The sequence below is a fragment of the Ailuropoda melanoleuca genome, chromosome 1, assembly GCF_002007445.2.
Source record: "Ailuropoda melanoleuca isolate Jingjing chromosome 1, ASM200744v2, whole genome shotgun sequence".
Taxonomy (NCBI): Eukaryota; Metazoa; Chordata; class Mammalia; order Carnivora; family Ursidae; genus Ailuropoda; species Ailuropoda melanoleuca.
This window is the reverse complement of record NC_048218.1, coordinates 68,562,669-68,583,316: the sequence shown is the minus strand read 5'-3', so window position 1 is coordinate 68,583,316 and position 20,648 is coordinate 68,562,669. Positions and strand designations below refer to the sequence as shown.

At 37.7% G+C, this 20,648-nt stretch overlaps 1 protein-coding gene across 2 annotated transcripts in view; it reads right to left on the bottom strand.

The window, feature by feature from the left end:
• Positions 1 to 20,648, bottom strand: part of PAK2 (p21 (RAC1) activated kinase 2) — an 89,482-nt gene that overhangs the window by 38,607 nt on the left and 30,227 nt on the right. Inside the window, exons 1-3 of one of the 2 annotated variants that reach the window (XM_034660154.1) lie at positions 12,916 to 12,930; positions 10,538 to 10,544; positions 6,465 to 6,673 (exon numbers count right to left, since the gene is read on the bottom strand). In XM_034660154.1, the coding sequence (XP_034516045.1) occupies positions 6,465 to 6,651 (187 nt within the window). In that variant the 5' untranslated portion in view covers positions 6,652 to 6,673; positions 10,538 to 10,544; positions 12,916 to 12,930. Of the gene's footprint in view, positions 1 to 6,464; positions 6,674 to 10,537; positions 10,545 to 12,915; positions 12,931 to 20,648 lie in introns of those variants that run through there. The other variant, XM_002916748.4, reaches the window with a different exon arrangement.

Below are 20,648 nucleotides of genomic sequence, written 5' to 3'. Positions count from 1 at the left end.
GTCAATCTGCTTTGCTAACCAGAAAAGTCTTCTAATATAAACGAGCTAAAAGTCATGCTGTTTGATAGGTCTGCATATCTACAGTTGGAATGTTACTGTACACTATTCTTTTTTTTTTTTAAAGATTTTATTTATTTATTCGACAGAGATAGAGACAGCCAGCGAGAGAGGGAACACAAAGCAGGGGGAGTGGGAGAGGAAGAAGCAGGCTCATAGCAGAGGAGCCTGATGTGGGGCTCGATCCCATAACGCCGGGATCACGCCCTGAACCGAAGGCAGACGCTTAACCACTATGCCACCCAGGCGCCCCTGTACACTATTCTTTGTTTACAAGACACTATTGACTTAGCATTAGTAGGAAACATACTATTTTTTTTGACTAGTGATGATAGATTCATGCTCAAATGTCCATCTCCTTTTTAGGTCTCTTTGACACATATTTACAAGAGATCTGTGGTAAGCAGGCAGGGCACATTAGGTGTGGCAAGGAGCAGAGGGAAATGCGACTGTTAAGCCTAGTACAAATTTTGCTAACTCTACTGAAATGCACCATTCCATCTATCATAAACAGCCTCTCATTTTCAATTACACTATGAGCGTTCTGAGGTCATGCCCTCTACTTCTCTTTAGGAGACTCTTTAGAAGTCACTAGACTTCTAACTCCGTATCCTGCATATAGGAGGAAATATTTATTAACCAACTATAAACTAATAGTTTACTTTTTATATGGCTCTGAACTGATGACAGAAAAACAAATTTCATGTACTATAAAAGTACTTGTTTCCTCTTCTTTCAAAAAAATCTGCTCAGCATCCCACTTCTGATATGCATACGGCTGACAAAGATACTATTTTCTTAAATGGCCCTGATTACAGATGACTGGTCCACAGTAGGCATGAAATTCAAGCCAGGTCAGCCATTGTTCCCCACACACTGCCAGCCAATAAGCTTGGTTCAGGAGTAAATATATAAACTAAGCCACACTTAACACCCTGAAAATCAGTCTCTCACTAGTGAATAAAGTTGTAAGAAATAAACCCTAAGAAGTGTTGAGGGATGTTTCCTAACACACAGAGAAAAAACAGCCTAAAATTAAAAAAATAAAGCCAGATAACACAGAAAAAGACTAGACAAGACATATAGCAAGAGAATTCCTGGTTCCATCTGTGTCTAAGGCCCAGCCATATTTTTCAACTTGGGAATGTTGACTTTAGAGACACATATTAACAAAAGTTTCACATTAGGAGTACAGAATAAAAAGTTAAAGTAGTAATAAAAATGATTAAGCAGAACCTGAGACACATTTAAATACATTAGTCCCCTATAAAGGAAATGACCCAATATTCTAAAAATCTATTTTTTTAATATAACACACACACACATACACACAAATACTACCTGTATTTTAGCTGTCTTAGAAAGGGAAAGGGATATTTTAAAAAATACCTAAAACAAAAAGATAGTGAAGCATGTCTCAAATCAAACAATCCGTGGGAAGCAACTGTTAGATAAAAATAATCAATCCTTTTTAACTTTGGACACCAAGAACTATAAGGACCACCATCAACAAAAAACCCCATGATCATCTACCAACAGATGTTCACCAGGCAACTGGATCACTTGCTGGAAGTAATGGATCAGGGAAAGAAACTTCTTTCAATAAAACCCACAACTTGTTAGTGTAGGAGGGGGAAAAAGATTCTTAGAATCACTTTCCAACTTTATCAGACAATAAAGCAAGTCAGGCAGCAACTTTCAGCTAAGAGGTGGGGCCCCTACGTCATGTGTTACATAGAAGGTGCTTGAAAAGAATCCTAAGTATGTCACTGCCACATTCTTTAAGGCCACCACCTTTTAGGCTACATTGGAGCTAAAGACTAAGGCTAAAAAATCCCCCTCTCTTTAAAAGGAAGACTATTCTATTTCTACTCTAACAGAATCAGTGATTACCCCTTTGTTCTTTGACCCAGAACAGCTTCAAATCAGTAAACCTTTGTGTTTCATCACAAAGAAGGATATTCTCTAAAAAATAGGCAGACGGGTATGAGCTACTCTTATTAATCTTACAATTCAATTTTTAGACCAGAAGGGATATTTACAGTTCCGTCATCTTCATCACCAACCAGAAGTGAAAGTGTGTACAGACTGAATAATGAGAAAACTGCTTTGGTTACTAAGGACTATACCATTCAACACTGACTGAATAGAGCTTTTTAAAAATAAGCCAAGACAGCGGCTCACTGCCATTTTTATTAACAAAACTACTGGACTTGTTAAGCCATTTCTCACCTGGACTACTGCAAAATCCACCTAACTAGTTTTCAACTTCAGTCTTAGGCCTCCAACATACCTACTTTCTATACAGCTACTAGTCTCTCCTATTTAAGACAAATGTGCGGTCTTTCCCCTATTTAAAAGTCTGTAATGGTTCCCTAGGTAACAGGATAAAATCTGAGCTCTGTAGCGTGGAATACAAGGCCCTTTATGACCTGCTCCCTGCCCACCTGTTCAGCTTCTTCTCCTGTCTGCAGGTTCCTCCACACATCCTGCTATTATTCTTTCCCCCACCTCTGCTTTCGAGTCACACTGGACTGTACTCAGCTCCATGAATGTGCTATGACCCCTCCCGGAGGTGGGCCACTGAAACTCTTTTCTAGGCACAGAACACACATTTTAACTATTAAAATCCTACCTATTTTCACTTATTTATTCTTTAGTCTTCGGCTCTACTGTCACTTCTTTAGGAAGCCTTCCCAGAAAGGATAGACATCTTACACTATTCCTATTACCACTTTTCATAGTTCATCATTTTATGCATAGTTTTGGCTAGTGTCACAAGGGCAGGGACACCATCTGCTTTGTTTATCCCTACCTCTGATCTCTCATAGGGTTCATATGATATATATATATCAAAATGTGAAAAGATTTGTTCAATCAAGCTGTCATAAAAAGTATAATTTCTAATTTTCTTAACTCTTCCAGTGACACTGATTAACCAATAATGAATAATTGAATCAGTCCAACTTTTTTTAATGAAAACATTAGCTGTCAGTAAGGACAGAAACAGGGATTTAAATTTGAGTAGCATAAAATGAGTATCTCTAGATCAGGCTTTATATTAGAGACAGCAAAAATATTAGGGTAATTATGATTTTTTAAAAAATAAAAATACAGTTTTTCCCTTCTAGACTCCTATTTCAAAGAGACTAACCACAAACTGTAGCCCTTCCCTTTTAGGACAAATCTCTTTATTTATCATGGAACAAAATGAGCGAGGAATGCCTAAAGATGAAAAGCAATTCAGATAAAACTAAGGAGAGAAAAAGCCACTCAGGATATAGGCAGGACAACGCAAGTTCAGAACTGCTGGAGGTGGTTAAGCAGGTAGATCTCTGTGTTCATGTACGCACAGGGTTCTCCCTTCCTCCTAATCCTCAAACTTCAGTCATAGTTACGTCAGAGATGTTAGCTTCCAGGAAGGAATGGTAAGTATGGGAGGCTGGGTTGGAAAGGGAGGGAAGAGCCCCAGGGAATGAGAGGAATTAAGGACACCCAACCCTCCAAACATTCCATCTCTCTCTTTTTCTCTCTCTCCCTCCAACCAGGCTATAAAAAGTGACTCTGCAGGTGCTCTACTCTCAACTACAAAGCTGAATGCAATTCTTCCCATCTTGCTCTACAAATTCAATGCAAGTCTAATAAAAATACCAACAGGTTTTTTTCTTTTTTTTAAAGTACATGATAAACAAATTCTAAAATGTACAGACAAAAGCCAAGGGCCAAAAGATCATAAAGAAAAACTTGGCAGTTTTGCTCTCTCGGGTATTAAGAATTATAAGCTATAGTAATTAAGGCGGTACAGTATTAGCTCAGGGACAAATAAGCCAATGCAATAAAGCGAACACGGAAACAGACCTGGGACACATGCAAACCTCATGGATAATGGCTCCTATTGCAGGTCGGTGGGGAAATGGTTAAAGTTTCAGTGAAAGATCTAGGACACTGGTTTTTTTAAAAAGTGAATATGGATCTCTTCTTATAGAAACATAAAAAACAAATCCAGATAGTTCAAAGGTTTAAACTGTAAAACTTTTAGGAAGACATAAGAAAGTACCTTCGACCCCTGGTTTGGCAAAGATTTCTTTCTTTTTTTAAACGTTTATTTATTTATTTGAGAGGGAGAGGGAGAGGGAGAATCTTATGCAGACTGTGTGCTGAGCATGGAGCCTGGCATGGAGCTAGACCTCACAACCCTAAGATGACCACCAGAGCAGAAACCAAGGGTCTGACCTTAATCAACTATACCACCCCGGCACCCCTATAATAGAATTTTTTTAAGAGAAAAGAAAAATAGGAATTGAGTAAGAAAGGCAAAGTTTTTGTTTGTTTGTTTTAAGAGACCGTAGGGGTGGCTGGGTGGCTCAGTTGGTTAAGCATTGGATTCGTGGTTTCAGCTCAAGTCATGATCTCAGGGTTGTGGGACTGAGTCCCACACAGGGCTCAGCATTCCCTGCTCAGCATGAGTATGCCTGAGATTCTCTCCTTTTCCCTCTCCCTCCCAAATAAGTAAATATACAAATAACTCTTTAAAAAAATAAAGAGCCTATAAAGTTTTAAGATTAACACTAAAAAGTTATTAGATCTTGAATGTCATTAATACAAGAAAACAGAAAGACTTTAGAAATCACAAAAACAAAATTTAATGGATATTAATTACGGATCTCAAGAGCTGATAAACTTAAATGCAATCAGAGCCATCCTAGGTACCTTGAGCCTCCCTTTGTTTGGGGGAACCTTGAGTTAGTAACAGCTGATGAGTAATTCTGGGGGAAAGGAAGGGAAAGTAGAGTTAGGAAGGTAAAACTGGAAGATTTCCAAAATGATCAGAGAGATGGGTATGCTCTTTTGAATTTATGTAAATGCGTGTTCAATTTGCTCACAAACCCTACCATTATCCATTTCATTTTGTGGGCTTTCTGCCTTTTCAAGGCTGTCCCTAAGTACATTTTATCCCATCTTGAGCATTCCCCTCCCCCACCTTTTTTTTTTTTTAAAGATTTTATTGTTTTAAGTAATCTCTACACCGAATATGGGACTAAAACTCACAACCCCAAGATCAAGAGTCACATGCTCCACAGACTGAGCCAGCCAAGCACCCTTCCCCTACCCGACTTTGCATTCTGCTCTTTATAGGTAAGTCATTTCAACCCTGTCAGCAATTTCTTCTGGTACTAACCTCCATAAATTTGTTTTCTAACCTTCATAATTATAAATACTGTGTTTACATGGACATTTTTAGGTTTTCCTACTCTAAATATACTGACTTATTACTATGGAAGATGAGCATTCAATGCTCTCCAACACACACACTTGTCTGTCCTCTTCCCATACATACTGAAAAAACATACTTCCATGAGGGTTTTCAGTTACAACCACACATGAAATCTTAAAAGCAAAATTAGCAATAAGAGATATATAATAAAGAGAACATGTTTTCAACTGTCCCATGATTATATCCTGTCTGAAAATCTAAATTCTCAAAGATTTGATTCTTTATTAAGTATATTACCTCATTCAAATTTTCACTGATTATGTATTTTTAACTCTCAAGTTAAATGTATATTTATTATTACATATAAAGCACTATTCTTCTTCCACTTGTGTTACTTCTCAATGTTAACCTAGCTATAAAAGTGGAAATATATCTTTATCTTCACTGAGATCTATTACTGGCTATCAGAGCCATACAGTCATGCTTAATATAATTAAATAAACAAATACCTAATTCTTACTCTGAAATCCATTACCAGTCCATAATCCTCATCTAATTCTAAAGTCCAAAAAGCTCTGAAAACCCCAAGTTTTTTCGTTAGGTTTGGCACCAAAACAAATTCAGTGACTTCAACTGAGATGAGAGGACTATTTAATACACAAGACAGTTCCCTGCCCCAAAGCGTTATTTGGCTCCCAAATGTCAACCTTACTGATGTTGAGAAACCTTGGTCTAGACTAATGCTTGCAGAAGACACATTAATGTATTGATCACGGAGTGCTGCCTCAGATGCTTCTGAGGACGTAACAGAATACATGATAAAAAGTGCTAAGTACTACCACTACTGAAAAATCAGAACCCCTCTTAATTAGATCCTTCTCAAATATCCAAACCTCATTAATGTTGGGAAGCCATAAACTATGGCCCAAGTCTTAGAAAATGAAGGAGGATTACAGAAATTCATTGGATATTAAAAGTAGATGAGCAACAAATTTAGTTTTATTCTTTCCTATCACAGGTTAAGAGAAATTAGCCTTTCTAATAGTGCCTATATACCACCATCAACAGTTTTCTTGGATCTGTTTATTGTTCTCACCATAAAAATCTCGACTAGATACTTCAGTTAAAAAGACATCAAAATCAGGAACATAAAATAATAACTGAGACTCTTGAAATGGCAGTAGCTATTTACCTTTCTCTGTGCCTGAGAATATAGAGATGATTTTATTCCTGGGCTTTTTTTCCTCTGGAACAGAAGGCAAAGGTTTCAAACTGTGATTGGCTGACAAAGGGTCCTTGCCTCCGGTGCTAAAAATGGTACTGCTCATTCGCACGGGAGGCGCTGGAGGCTTGTCTTCCAGTTCTCCGTTATCAGACATGATTCGGAATTATGATATGGCCTGAAATAGATAGGCAAAATCATACAGTTAATAACAAGGTAAAAAATAGTACAGATAAGCACAAACAGTAATAATTATCCTCTTTCCAACTCTGAATTAGAAAAGGTTATCCATTTAGAGTGAAATCTGCAAAATTTGTAAAACACAGTAAGAGAGGGCTGTTACTGGTTATTAATATAGGTAATCTCCCCTAACAAAGTTGGTAAATGGTTAGCTGAGGGAATGTTTGAAAAGCCAAGTCTAGTTAAGAGGAGTGTGGTAAGTTTTGGGAAAGCATGATGGTACTAACTATCAAAAGATATTCACCTAGTCAATTCTAAGAGTATATATTCCAGTGAAAAGACAGACAACATGGAAGTCTTCAAAAAAAAAAAAAAAATTCTGCAGAGGAAGCCTACGTTCTGACCAATCAATCAAAAGATAGGTCTCTGATAGGTCCATTTCTACAGCAGAGATAGAAAGCTTGCTATTAAATACATCAACCAACACCACTCCCCATGAAGAATCTGACTCCATGATCACTAGCCTTGTGATTACAACTTAGCCTTCATATAAACTTTCCTAAAGGATGAGAATGTGCCACTGATGCAATATTTGTTTTCTCTGAAAATCTGACATTCTAACTACATGTGTTAGTCCCTTGCAAGCTTTGCAGACAGTACCACAGAACTTGACCCTCTGGAACACTGACAAAAGTAAATTCAGAGTTTGGCCGAAAACCAGAGCATGGCCAAATCCCAAGATTCTGTCATCCTACGATGCCCTATCCAGGCGGTCAAGTAACCCCTCTTAATCCACATGACTAACTCAGCGGAAGCTCCCATTCTGTTTGTATATATATTAATATTATATAAACCTTATTTACATATATACTTAGATAGATAGATGGCCTTTAAAAACAGTAGATTATACAAATTTAAAGTCAGTAGTAAAGGGAAGAGGATGCTTAACTTCCAGATGAGTTCTTTTTTTTTCCCCAGATGAGTTCTGATACAAAAGTACACATTAGGAAACAACACATTTCCCCAGTATACAAGATTTTGATTGGTAATTAGATCCTGATTTGATTATAGTTATTTAATGCATGTAACTGAACAAAAGTTTGTATATGTACAATGAAAGGAATGCCAATGGTATTTAGGTAAAATTAAAAATAAATTTTATTTTTTTATTTAGTTTGAATGTTAGTACCTGAAGAAAAGTAGGTATCATTTGAGAAGAATTGAGGAATGAAGAGATTATTGTACCTAATTCCACTTCAAACCTTACAGCTTTTGTTTTCCCTGATAAGAGTATGTGTCACTAGAACCACTGTATATTTTATCTGCCATAATGACAGTTATTTTTCAGCCTACAGAAGAGGAAGGAGAAGGTAAAGGAGGAAAATAAACTTTTCTGGGGAGAGCTAGCTAGAGAAGGGCTGGGAGAAGGCAGTAAAAGAAAGATCTCCTATCTGTGTGTGAGCAAGACTGCCTGAAGTGAAATTACTATTGGTTGTCAAAAGAAGAAATAGGAGTGGAAGCTAAGAATGTGATACAAATGACAGTCAGATGATTCTTCCAAACCAGATGGTCACATCATGGGCGGGGTTTGTTTTGCTTTGGAGTGAGATGCAACTGGTTGTTCTTAAGTGTGGGCTGTCAGGCACGCCTCACCAGAGAGGACTTATCCATTGCTACAAATGGAAGAAAGATAAAGCTTAGTAACACTATTTGGAGGATTACTTGAGAGCGTGATAAATCAAGACAGATGTTTATTTCTTATGTAACCATAACATGACAAAACAGATTAACCCTACAGCAGCTTTCATCTTAATCACCAGTTACAACAAATACAGCATGCTCAGATTTTGGTCACACTGTGAATGCTCCATATTTATGCATATTAAATTTAAAAATCAGGGTAATATGGGATGTCCGGTGGCATAGTCAGTTAAGCAGCTGACTCTTGGTTTTGGCTCAGGTGGTATCTCAGGGTCATGAGATCAAGCCCTGCATCTGGCTCTGCATTCAGCATGGAGTCTGCTTCAGATTCTCTCTCCCTTTCCCTCACCCCCTCCCATTCATGCGCATGCACTCATGTGTACTCTCTCTTTCCTTCTGTCTCCCAAATAAATAAATCTTTTTTTTTTAAATCAGGGTAATACAACAAAATTTCAAAATACATTTGCATGCATTCAAAGAAAGAAATGCACGAAAATATTAGAAGTGGTTATCTGTGGCTAACAAGTAATTTTTAGCTTGATTATAATACTCACAGCTGTGGTTAAAAAAAATCAATATAAAACAGGGCACAAGAGGGGCATGTGGGTGGCACAGTCAGCTGAGAGTCTGAATTTTTGTTTCGGCTCAGGTTGTAGGTCTGTGAGGTCCAGCTGCAATGTCCGGCTCCACGCTCAGCACAGACTCTCCTTGGGATTCGCTCTCTCTCCCTCCCCCACTGCCTCTCCCACTCATGCTCACACACACTCTCTCTCTTAAAAATAAAATAAACAAATCTTTAAAAACAGAGCACAATAATTACTTACTCTAAACTGACTACAAATTCTATCCTTAAGGCTGGCTCACAGATGGAACATGACTAGAAACTGCCGGTACACCTTCAGCTGCATACTGTCCAATGTTGGGATTAAGAGCGTAGGTTGTGGAATCAGATTCCCTTGGTTTAAATCCTGGTTCCACTACTTACTTCAGTGTGTGACCTGGAGCGAATTACTTAACTGTACCTCAGGGCTCCTTGAAGAAATAGCTGGTTTATTTCTGGTGAAAATCTACAGTGCCACTTGGGTTTCAGATTTGAACATTCTGTGTAAATCGTTCTTTGGGTGGATTATGATAAAGACGACGCTACCAATGAAATAGAAAATCAGGGGCGCCTGGGTGGCACAGCAGTCGAGCGTCTGCCTTCGGCTCAGGGCGTGATCCCGGCATTATGGGATCGAGCCCCACATCGGGCTCCTCTGCTATGAGCCTGCTTCTTCCTCTCCCATTCCCCCTGCTTGTGTTCCCTCTCTCGCTGGCTGTCTCTATCTCTGTCGAATAAATAAATAAAATCTTTAAAAAAAAAAAAAAGAAAGAAAGAAAATCAACCAGATGTTAAGACCGATCGTCATGACCACTCTGGAAGGCCCTTCCATACGTACGTCATAGAGACCATGTTCATTGAATCCAGAGCCAATGCCCCATTTTTATGCCTGTGACTCAACAAAGGTCTTTCCAGTTTATAGAAGCAGTTTGGGATTTGTATTTACAACTTCTTTGAGGGTTACCTGCGCGTCCATTGCTGGCAACGGACTTTGTCATTAAAACCTGACTCCTAGGTTAAGGGAGCTACACTGTGGTTTATTCTTTACTTACTTGGTTAAACTAACTTGTAATAGAAATATACTTTTTTTTTTTTTAAAGATTTTATTATTTATTCGACAGAGACAGAGACAGCCAGCGAGAGAGGGAACACAAGCAGGGGGAGAGGGAGAGGAAGAAGCAGGCTCATAGCAGAGGAGCCTGACGTGGGGCTCAATCCCTAACGCTGGGATCACACCCTGAGCCGAAGGCAGACGCGCAACCGCTGTGCCACCCAGGCGCCCCAGAAATATACTTTGGTTAATTCTGAAGTGTGTCATTTTTAAACAAAGTAATCCTAAAAGCAATATGGAATTGTGACTTATTAGTTAATTTTAAATTAAAATGTCTGTCAGATCTTGTTAAAGAAAAATTATATCTGAATCAAGATGCATGTTTTTTTAATGACTGCTTTTTGTATTCACCCTTTTGTCATCACTTCAGAATGAAAATTCCCATTGAAATCTAAAAGTTACCTTAGTCCTCTTGTGTTCTTAGAACAATATTACTCTAGTACTTATTTACTGTATTTCAGACTCTCTGGTGGTCTTCAGGTTTCCTTCTCCTCTTGTTCCTTTTGCTGCTTTTAGGGACAGTTCAAACTGGGAAACCACGAAAATATGGAGTATTTTCTCCTACCTGAGAATAGTAAACAGGCAGAGTAGTCGTGATAGCGTAAGAAACCGAAGCTAACACAACTGTGTTTTCACGTGTTGAGTGCCTGGCGCATAGTATAAATTCTCTTCCCTTCCACACATAAATATTAAGCTGCTTAAAGTGTATCTAGTTACCACCAGTCCTAAATGAACCTGTGCCTTTAATAAGCAATTTAAAACTACCTATGAGTATTTCTTTATAGGGTTCACATGAATACATGTCTGTTTATATATCCTGTATTCTAGCCAGAACAATTTTAGATCTAACTGGGCTGTAGGTACAGTTAGAAAAAATGGGTGCTTAAAGAACTTGCATCAGTGTTTTAATCTAAAACTTTAAAATATAATGAGATCCATATCCAGTGACATGTCAAAAAACCATGGTAAAATTAGAGCTAAAATCCAGGTTCATACTCCTTTTGGGTTTTTTATAGTGGGATTTCATAGTTCTATAAAATGAAGATTGTCTTCCTTGTTTCCATTGCTTCCACAATAGATAAGCTAGACAATTAAAATCCATTTCCCCACAGTGTGTGCATGTGTGTGTGTGTGTGTGTGTGTGTGTGTGTGTGTGTGTGGGTGTGTGTGTGTAAGAAAGGGAAAAAATGCACATGCGCGCGCACACACAACACACATTTGTTTAATCACTCAACACATTTTTTGACCACTTTGGCAAAGACACTGTGGTAGATATTGTGGGATTTACAAGGGAGAATCAAGCACTGGCCTGGCCTTGAGAGAGCTGAAGTCCTTTTCACTCACCATTCTAGAATGTTGCTAAATGAAAGGGAAAAAGAAATGTATGATTGTGTCAAACAAATTTTCATCCTGTATTAAGAAAAGCAAAGAATTATATTTGGAATTCGACATCTTTGGTAGGAATGTGTTGCCTTTTTTCCCCCTTATTTTGGTAGATAGAAATGGAATTAAGTGAAAGTAGTTGTCTTTTCTGTTTTGTCTTCAAATTTTATACTGACTTTTATTTTTAATTTAATCTCGTTCAATTAATTAATTGTTACATTGACATTAACTGCTGTATTTGATGACTTTGTTCAATAATTTTGTTCTTTCAGGGCTAGAAATAAACTTTTTTTATGTTCATTTTCCCCTTTCCTGAACTTCAGTTCTTTCTTCAGATCAGAAAGTTTAAAAGAATAAATATAATAGGTTTTCAAGAAGTATTCTAGTATTTTTAAGGGTAAGTATTTGTTAAACATGGCACCATTCTGAATGTATTACAGAGCTCCAAATTAGAGAAGTTTCCAGGGATGCATGGGTAGCATGACCCTCCCCTCTTCTAAATCAGGGTTAGAATACATTTCTTACAAATGTTCGGGCTATCAGACCAGGGATACACTTCTGATCTGTTTGAATACCTCCAATAACTAGGCCTGAAATTCTAATGCCGACCTCACTGAGATAATAAGAATCTTACCAGCATTGCTGAGTTAAATCTTTAAAAGTGTAAACACTTTAGGGCATCATGTCATCATATGCATTTCTTTCTTCCTTCCTCTCTCTTTTTTTTTTTTTTTGAGATTTATTTTAGAGAGAGAGTGCAAGCACACTGGGGGGCAGTGGGGAGAGTGGAAAGGCAGAGAGGGAGAGAAGGAATCTTAAGCAGGCGCCATGCCCAGCACAGAACCCAATGCGGAGCTTGATCTCACAACCCCGAGATGATGACCTGAGCTGAAAGCAAGAGTCCTATGCTTAACCGATTATGCCACCTAGACACCCCATTATATGCGTTTCATATGGAATGTTGGATACCCTGACTTGGAGAACAGCTGCAATATAGAGTTTGCTATCAAAAACCAAAATTATACATTTTTAGCAGGGAGTGGGGTGTAAGTAATGCCTGCTTAAAGTGTATTTGTTACACTATAAAGTTGTTTATGCTATTCTAACATTTGTGTCTTTAATTATAACAAATGTTTAAAATATCTGCCTAAGAAAAGTTCAGAAATGCTTGAATGACTAAAAGCACTATTTGTAGGAGTTTAACGCATGTGTTACTACTTCTTCGATACCTGGTATTTGTGGCTTTCTTTTTTTTTTTTTTTAACTCGGGAGATTTTTTTTATGCTAAATTGTTTAACAGGTTTTATCTTTCAAAAAAAGGAGGAGAACAATGGAGGGAAATGTCTTTTCAGGCCTAGTTATTTTAGGTTTTTAACAAGGCAGTGTGCGTTGATTAAAAATCCAAATAAAAGGGGCACCTGGGTAGATTAAAAATCCAAATAAAAGGGGCGCCTGGGTGGCTCAGCCATTAAGCGTCTGCCTTCGACTTGGGGCATGATCCCAGGGTCCTGGAATCAAGCCCCGCATCGGGCTCCCTGCTCGGCAGGAAGCCTGCTTCTCCCTCTCATACTCTCCTGGCCTGTGTTCCCTCTCTCGCCATCGCTGTCAAATAAATAAATAAAATCTTAAAAAAAAAATGCAAATAAAAGCATCCTCATGAAGTACATTCTTAAGCAAAACAAGCCTTTTTTAAAAAACAAAACAAAAACCTACAAGTGGGGCAGGGGGCACCTGGATGGCTCAGTCGGTTAAGTGGCTGCCTTCAGCTGGGTCACGATGTCAGGGTCCTGGGACTGAGCCCCACATCGGGCTCCCTGCTCAGCAGGGAGTCTGCTTCTCCCTCTCCCTCAGCCTCTCCCCCAGCTCATGTTAAGTAAATAAATAAAATCTTTTAAAAAACAAAAACCTACAAGTGGGGGAACCTGGGTGGCCCAGTTGTTTATAGCGTCTGACTCCTGATTTCAGCTCAGGTCATGATCTCAGGGTTGTGAGACTGAGCCCCACAAGGATCTCTGCACAAGGCATGGAGCATGCTTAAAAGTCTCTCTCTTCCTCGGCCTCTGCGCCACCCCCCATAAAACAAAACAAAACAAAACAAAACAAAACAAAACAAAACAAAACAAAACCCTAAAAGTGCAGGGCCACTACCTTGGTATCTGTTAAAGCACAGGCAGTTTTACCTACTACTACTTTTGTACCAGCAATGAAAATTTCAACAGTATGAAAAGCAAAGAATATTTTAGTAATACAAAAATAGGTTTTGACCTCATAGACCCCAACAGTACCATAGACCACACTTTGAGAACTGCTGCTTTAAAATATATCCCAGCTCTATATTTCACCCTCTTACCCCCAATTTTAATGTGCTATTTGGGTGGCAGAAGACTATTTATTCATCCTATACTGCCCACATTTTAAACATAGGAAACAGTAATACATGGCTAGATTTCCAAGCTAGGGTATATAAACTTAATGAAACCTTTAACATGGTTAAACATGGTTGAAAATCTATATATATGCAATGGTATTTGCTATTTTTTTGTAACAAAAATCAGAAAGATCAATAGGCTTTCCTGTGTTAGCTAGAGGAACTAATTGCCGTTTGTATGGGAAAACCCCACAAAATTCTAAGCAAAGAACACTACATGGCAACTTTCTGAATATGCCTTTCCTTATACTTTGGTTATCCAAAAAAATTCCTTTACTGCTCTATTTTAATATACTGCACAGCAGCTTTTTAATTTGCTGTACAAATTCAGTCCAACAGAACTAAAGGGGAATATATTATTTGTCTTTCAGAATATTCTTCTTGGTGACTGTACATTATAGATAAAGCTTAATTAACTGTCTCAAGCAAACCCCAATTAACATGGTGTACCCTGTAGGCAACACATGTCTAAATAAAGCCCAAATTTAACATTAAACATATGGGTCACAGATGTCCTTAATGAAATTACTCAAGATGACAAATACGATACCAACAATTCTAAGTAACAGGCCTCATAAATGATTAGATCTTAGTAATTATACACATGATCCTTGATACTCTGACACCAGTTTAGCTGAGGATGACTTCGTCACTTCATTTCAGGATTTCTCTAAGTAATCTACGTCTTCAAGCTGCTGTTCAGAGAAAGAGGATAAAAGCTCTAACTAGCTTCCTGATGAGTTTCTAGCATTCAGGTTTTTGCTTAGAGCTACCCATAACCAACAGACTGAGGACTAAACTGATATTTGGGACATTTACTACTGAATCAATCTGATATCATATAAATGCAGCACATAAACATATGCCTAGGCTGCCCAAAGACACCAAAGAATTTTCTGGCCTAAATCATCTTTGTGTTATGTATATATTTCTCCATTTTTATATTTTCTTCATCCTTTTCTCTATCTAACCAAATCTTTCAATGCTCAGCAATAATTATTTCCTATATAAGGTCATTTCTATCTCTCTTCAAAATGATTCTTTGCTTCCTCTGAACAAGAATGACACCTCACAAAGAAACAAAACAACACAAAAACCACACACACACCTCACGTCCTCAGAATACAAGTTACATGGGAAGATAAATTCAGACAGTAGGAAAGCTGGATTAGAATTTGTCTGGTCCATGGGGCACCTGGGTGGCTCAGTCGTTAAGCATCAGCCTTTGGCTCAGGGCGTGATCCCAGCCCACACTGGGCTCCTCCACTGGGAGCCTGCTTCTTCCTCTCCCACTCCCCTGCTTGTGTTCCCCCTCTCGCTGGTTGTCTCTCTCTCCCTCTGTCAAATAAATAAATAAGATCTTAAAAAAAAAAAAAGTTAAAAAAAATGAATTTATCTGGTCCATCTTTCCTATTTTATATAAGGACCTGACACCCCAAAGAATAAGTAGTTTGCCTAAGTCACACAAATCTAATCACTAACAAAACTAAGACCAGAATTCAAGGTCTAGTAACAACTCTTAATCTCATGCTGTTTTTTTCTTAATCATGTTAAGAGACTGGACGACTCTGTTGGGGGGGGGTGCTGGTTCAGACAGTAGAGCATGTGGCTCTTGATCTCAGGGTTCTAAGCTCAAGCCCCACATTGGGTATAGAGATAAAATTCAAATCTTAAAAACAAACTATACACACACACACACGTACACACATACACGTGTGTGCGTGTGTACGTGTGTGTATAACCACTCTGGCAATGAATTATAACTGTGCATCATTTATTATTTTAGGTGCCTTTCCTACTCAAGACTTCAAGCAATTGAAAGGCAGGAATTATACCACCACCACCATTACCATTGTATATCGTACTATCTACTACTATTACTATACATGTACTATCACCTTTAATGTTTAATACAGATCCTTGCATGTAATAAGACAATAGTATTTACTGATTTATGGTACTATACTCTGTTGCCAGATGAAATATTATTCTTCCTAAATTTATTAGTTCTCTATCAAACAGCATTTCACCAGATAACATAAAAACTACCCAATATCAACAAAAATATCTTTGGAAAGATTTATACTTTTCCTCTAACAGCTGACTCATAGCCTTAGTCTTTGATCCTTTTCCATAAGACAGTGCTATTTTTTTGCGTATTGTTCTACTGATGGTGTCAAATGCCTAGAAAGTACTAGATGATGATGTGATAAGGTTCTTTACATCTTATATTTTACTCAGAAGCAATAAAGAATATAAAAACAATTCATGATAAAGTTCTGCTTTACTGTTTTGCTCCATCATTACCCAAAAATGTTTTATTAAAAAAATGGTAAGTACTGCCTCTCTCCAAATCTGTTCAAACACTTTTTGCTACTTTTCAGTGAAAAACAAGTAGGCGAAACAAAAAGCAAGCCCAAAACACACTGTACTCTTCTAACAGGCCCATTGTTTAATTGTGACACGACTCAAAGACAAACAATTCCTCAATTGTCTACTGAAGGAGACTAGGGGAAGCTAAATATACAACAGAAATGAAAAAAGGAGTGGTGTCTGGAACCAGCCAAACTAATAAAAATTACTAATTTTTTTATATTCTAACTTGCATCAACTATGATACTTCAAGTATAAATCATATATTACTGAAAAACATGACAATTTTAAAAAGCACAGCTTGCTTTATATTTTCACTTACATTTTATATAAATAACAAATGAGCCTTAGTTTTTCAGTACCTTATGAATGTTAATAATACAAAAGTATTTGATAAGACTTCTAGCAATCTCTCAATAAGCTACACGAGCTCCCAAACCACTGGCCTCTCTTCCCCTCCCACTCCAAAAAAGCCTCAAATGAGAGTGAAAGTATCAATTAAAAATATCCCAAATCACCTCAAAGGCACAACACACACTATGGAAGGCAAGTCCACAAATTAGAAGGTAAAGAATGTTTTTATTTGGTGGCAATGGCCATAACATTAGGCCTATTTAGTAGCAAAGCCAGAAAGGAAAAGGGAAAGAGGGAAAGAGATGTAGAAAACACAACTGGGGCACCGGAGAAGAATAAAGAAGGAAAGTGGAAAGAAACTTTGCTTCAAACTCAAATAAATAAAGGAGCGGATAACCATCAAATCCATAAAGATGCAAGGATAGGCTAATTAAGATGAAAAGGGTGTTTCCACTGAGCCCAAGGCAGAGTGAAATCAACAAGAGAGTAAGCAATATACTAATCCAGTTATTCTTGAGGGATTTCTGATTAACTACTGAAGACCTTCAACTTCCACTTTGATGTCTGTCACAGGGGGCAGGTTTGATAAAACTGAGTCTGCCTAAATTGAAAAATCTAACAGAAGTCCCTTCCACATAAGACTAAGACCTAAAAAGTATAGTCCGTATAAGATATAAGACTAAACCAGGAACAAATCCCTCTGGGCCTAAGGGAACAAGAAAATCTTAAATATTTTGAGTCCAGTGATACTGTGGGGTGGGGGATGAGGGTGAGGATCTCTGAGAAATCCTAACAAGAAAATGCACGTGTTTTGGTCTGAATTCATCCCACCTCTGAGGCCCCCCAAATTCCCAAATAAGTATATAATTAAATATGGTCATGCTGGTGAATGGCAAAATCAAATGAAAAGAACTTTAACACAGGTCTCAAATAATACCCAATATAAAATTCTGAGGAAAAGGAACACCTCATAGTGAAAATTCAGAAAATGAAACAAGGCACGGTGACTGAGAACTATCCAAAACAGACTGGTGAAATAGATGTGGAACGATCTGACACAGAACATGTCAAGAAGCTTGAAAAAAAAGCAAATATGAAAAAACCACCATACGATACTTTCAGTAAGAAAAAACATAATACCTGAAAATGGGAACTTGGCATTTGAAGTAAAAAGGAGTATAGATGCAGAAAGAAAGAATTAGTGAACTGGGAGATGTATGTATCTTTAGAAAGTCACTTTAGAAAGCAGCACAGAGACAAAGAAAATACGAAAGAAAAGTAAGAGGAGTAGGTTGGATGACTTAAGATATAACTATTTGGAGTTTCAGAAGGAGAGGACAGAATGAATGAGGGACTGGTCTGCCAGATAAATTAGTAGCTGAGAAATTTCTAGAATTGACGGACACAAATCCATTACATGAAGAAACCTAATAAATCAAAAGCAGGATTAAAAAAGTAATTGAAGTAAAGACACATCATAGTGAAATTAAGGTCAAAAAGCAAAGAATTCTTAAAATCAGCCAAAGGAGGAAAAGGGCAATTGGACTTCAAGCTTACTTGATACCAACAGTAACAGCCAGAAGACACTGGAATATTCTCAATGTTCTGAGAGAAGGTGCCAACATACTGCAGATTCAACAAAACTCTCTTTCAAGAATGAGGACAAAATAAAAATATTTTGAAACAAAAAAAATTTTCAAAAGATTAGAATTACCCTATACACTTAACCGAAGTCAGTCAAGTTGGAAATCACTAACAAAAAGATTTAACTAGAAAAATAGTCCTTAAGTTTGGAAATTTTAAAACACCTCTAAAAAACTTATGGTTAAGAAAAGAGATCATAAAGGAGGATCATAAAATACTTATTAGAACTGAATGAGAATGAAAAAGCTGTGTGTCAAAGCTTACAGGGTTAGATAAACAAAATGTGGTATAAACCTACTGTAGAGCATGGTTATCTTTAAAAAGAAGTGAAATTTGATATGTCCTCTAATAATGATGAACTTTGAAAACATTAAGTAGAATGAGCCAAATACAAAAGGATAAATAACTGTATAATTTCAATTTCAATTCCATGAGGTATCTAGAGTGGTCAAATTATTCAAAGAGACCGAAGATTAGAAATCACAGGGCCTGATGGTAGAGTGAAGTGGGGATTTATTATTTAATGGGTAGAGAGTTCCTATTTGGAAAGATAAAAAAAGTTTTGAAAGTGGCAAATTTTATGTTATATGTATTTTACTACACATACACAAACTTGCAGGATGTGATTAAAGCACTTAAGGACACTTACAGTTCTGAAGTTTTACTTTAAAAAAGAACTAAAAATTAATGAGTTAAGCATCTAGCCTAAGAAGCAAAGCAAAAATAAACAACAAAGTAAACCCAAAGAAGTAGGAAGAAAATAATTCAGATAAAAGCTGAAATTGCTAAAAAGAAGACTATTATACATACAGTGGAGATCAATAAAGCTAAAAGTTAGATCTTGGATAAAACTAGTACAATACCTCTGACAAATTTAATCAAGAAACAGAGAAAGTACAAAGAAACAAAGAAAACACAAATAAAAAATAAATACGAATGAAAAGGCATTGTAGGTGCTCTGGGTGGCTCTGCTCTTGATTTCGGCTCAGGTCATGATTTCATAGTAGTGGAACTAAGCCCCTCTTTGGGCTTCACGCTCAGCGCTCAGGGGGGAATCTGCTTGGGATTCTCTCTCCCCCTCTACCTCTGCCCCTCCCCATGCTTGTGCATGCTCTCTCTAAAATAAATAAATTAGTTAAAAAAAAAAAAGAAAAAGAAACGGGGTTCTACTGGTATTTAGTGAACACATTTCACAGATACCAGCATTCTCCAAAGTGCCAGCAAGTCCTCACAACTCTTTTTAAAGATTTTATTTAGGGGTGCCTGGGTGGCTCAGTCGGTTAAGCGTTGCCTCCAGCTCACGTCATGATCCTGAAGTCCTGGGATAGAAGTCCCACATCAGGCTCCCTGCTCAGTGGGGAGTCTGCTTCTTCCTCTCCCTCTACTGCTCCTCCTGCTTGTGCTCTCTCTGTCAAATAAATAAATAAAATCTTAAAAAAAATAAATTAAGATTTTATTTATTAGAGAGCGAGATAAAGAGCACAAACCGGGGGAGGGGCAAGGGGACAGAGAGAAGCAGGCTCCCTGCTGAGCAGGAGTGCCACGTGGGGCTGGATCCCAGGACCGTGGGATCATGACCTGAGCCGAAGGCAGATGCTTAATCTGACCGAGCCACCAGGCACACCATCACAACTCTTTTCTATAATTATTTTTATATTTTATTTTTTAAGTAGGCTCCAACCCAGTGCGGAGCCCACCGCGGTGCCTGAACACACAACCCTGAGATCAAGACCCCAGCTGAAATCAAGAATTAGTTGCTTAACCAACTGAGCCACCCAGGCACCCCACATCTTCAGAACTCTCGAATGTCCTACCATGCCCTGATTTATAGTTAAAAAAAGTTATATATATATACATGTATATGTATATTTTATATAATTATCTGAACCTAGAGCACAGTTCTATTTTGCATATAAAATATTTTTTACACAGTTTTAACACACACTGAATTTTCCAGCTATGAAACCACTATGAAACCAAGAGAAGCTTGGAATTTGTCTTACTCAGTGCACTTTTACTGAGAAGTTCTAGTTATTTACTATTTGGAATATCGTATCACTTAAAGCAACATGCTCATGCTGGTGGAGTTACCAATAGCAGTGCATCTGCAGGAGACTGCATTAAGGCCAAGCCTGTAATACCTGTAACAGCAAAAGATGGAAGCATCTCAAATGGCAATAAGCAGGAGACTGGTTGAATTAGCTATGATGTACCCCCCACTCAAGTACTATGAAGCTGTAAAAATGAATGTGGAAATCAATCTATCCCATGGAGTGATCTCAGGGTATACTACTAATGAAAATGCAAGATGGGAGAAAAAAATATATATGGTTTGCTACCATTTATCTAAGTGGAAAGGAAAGGCATTTCAACACAGAC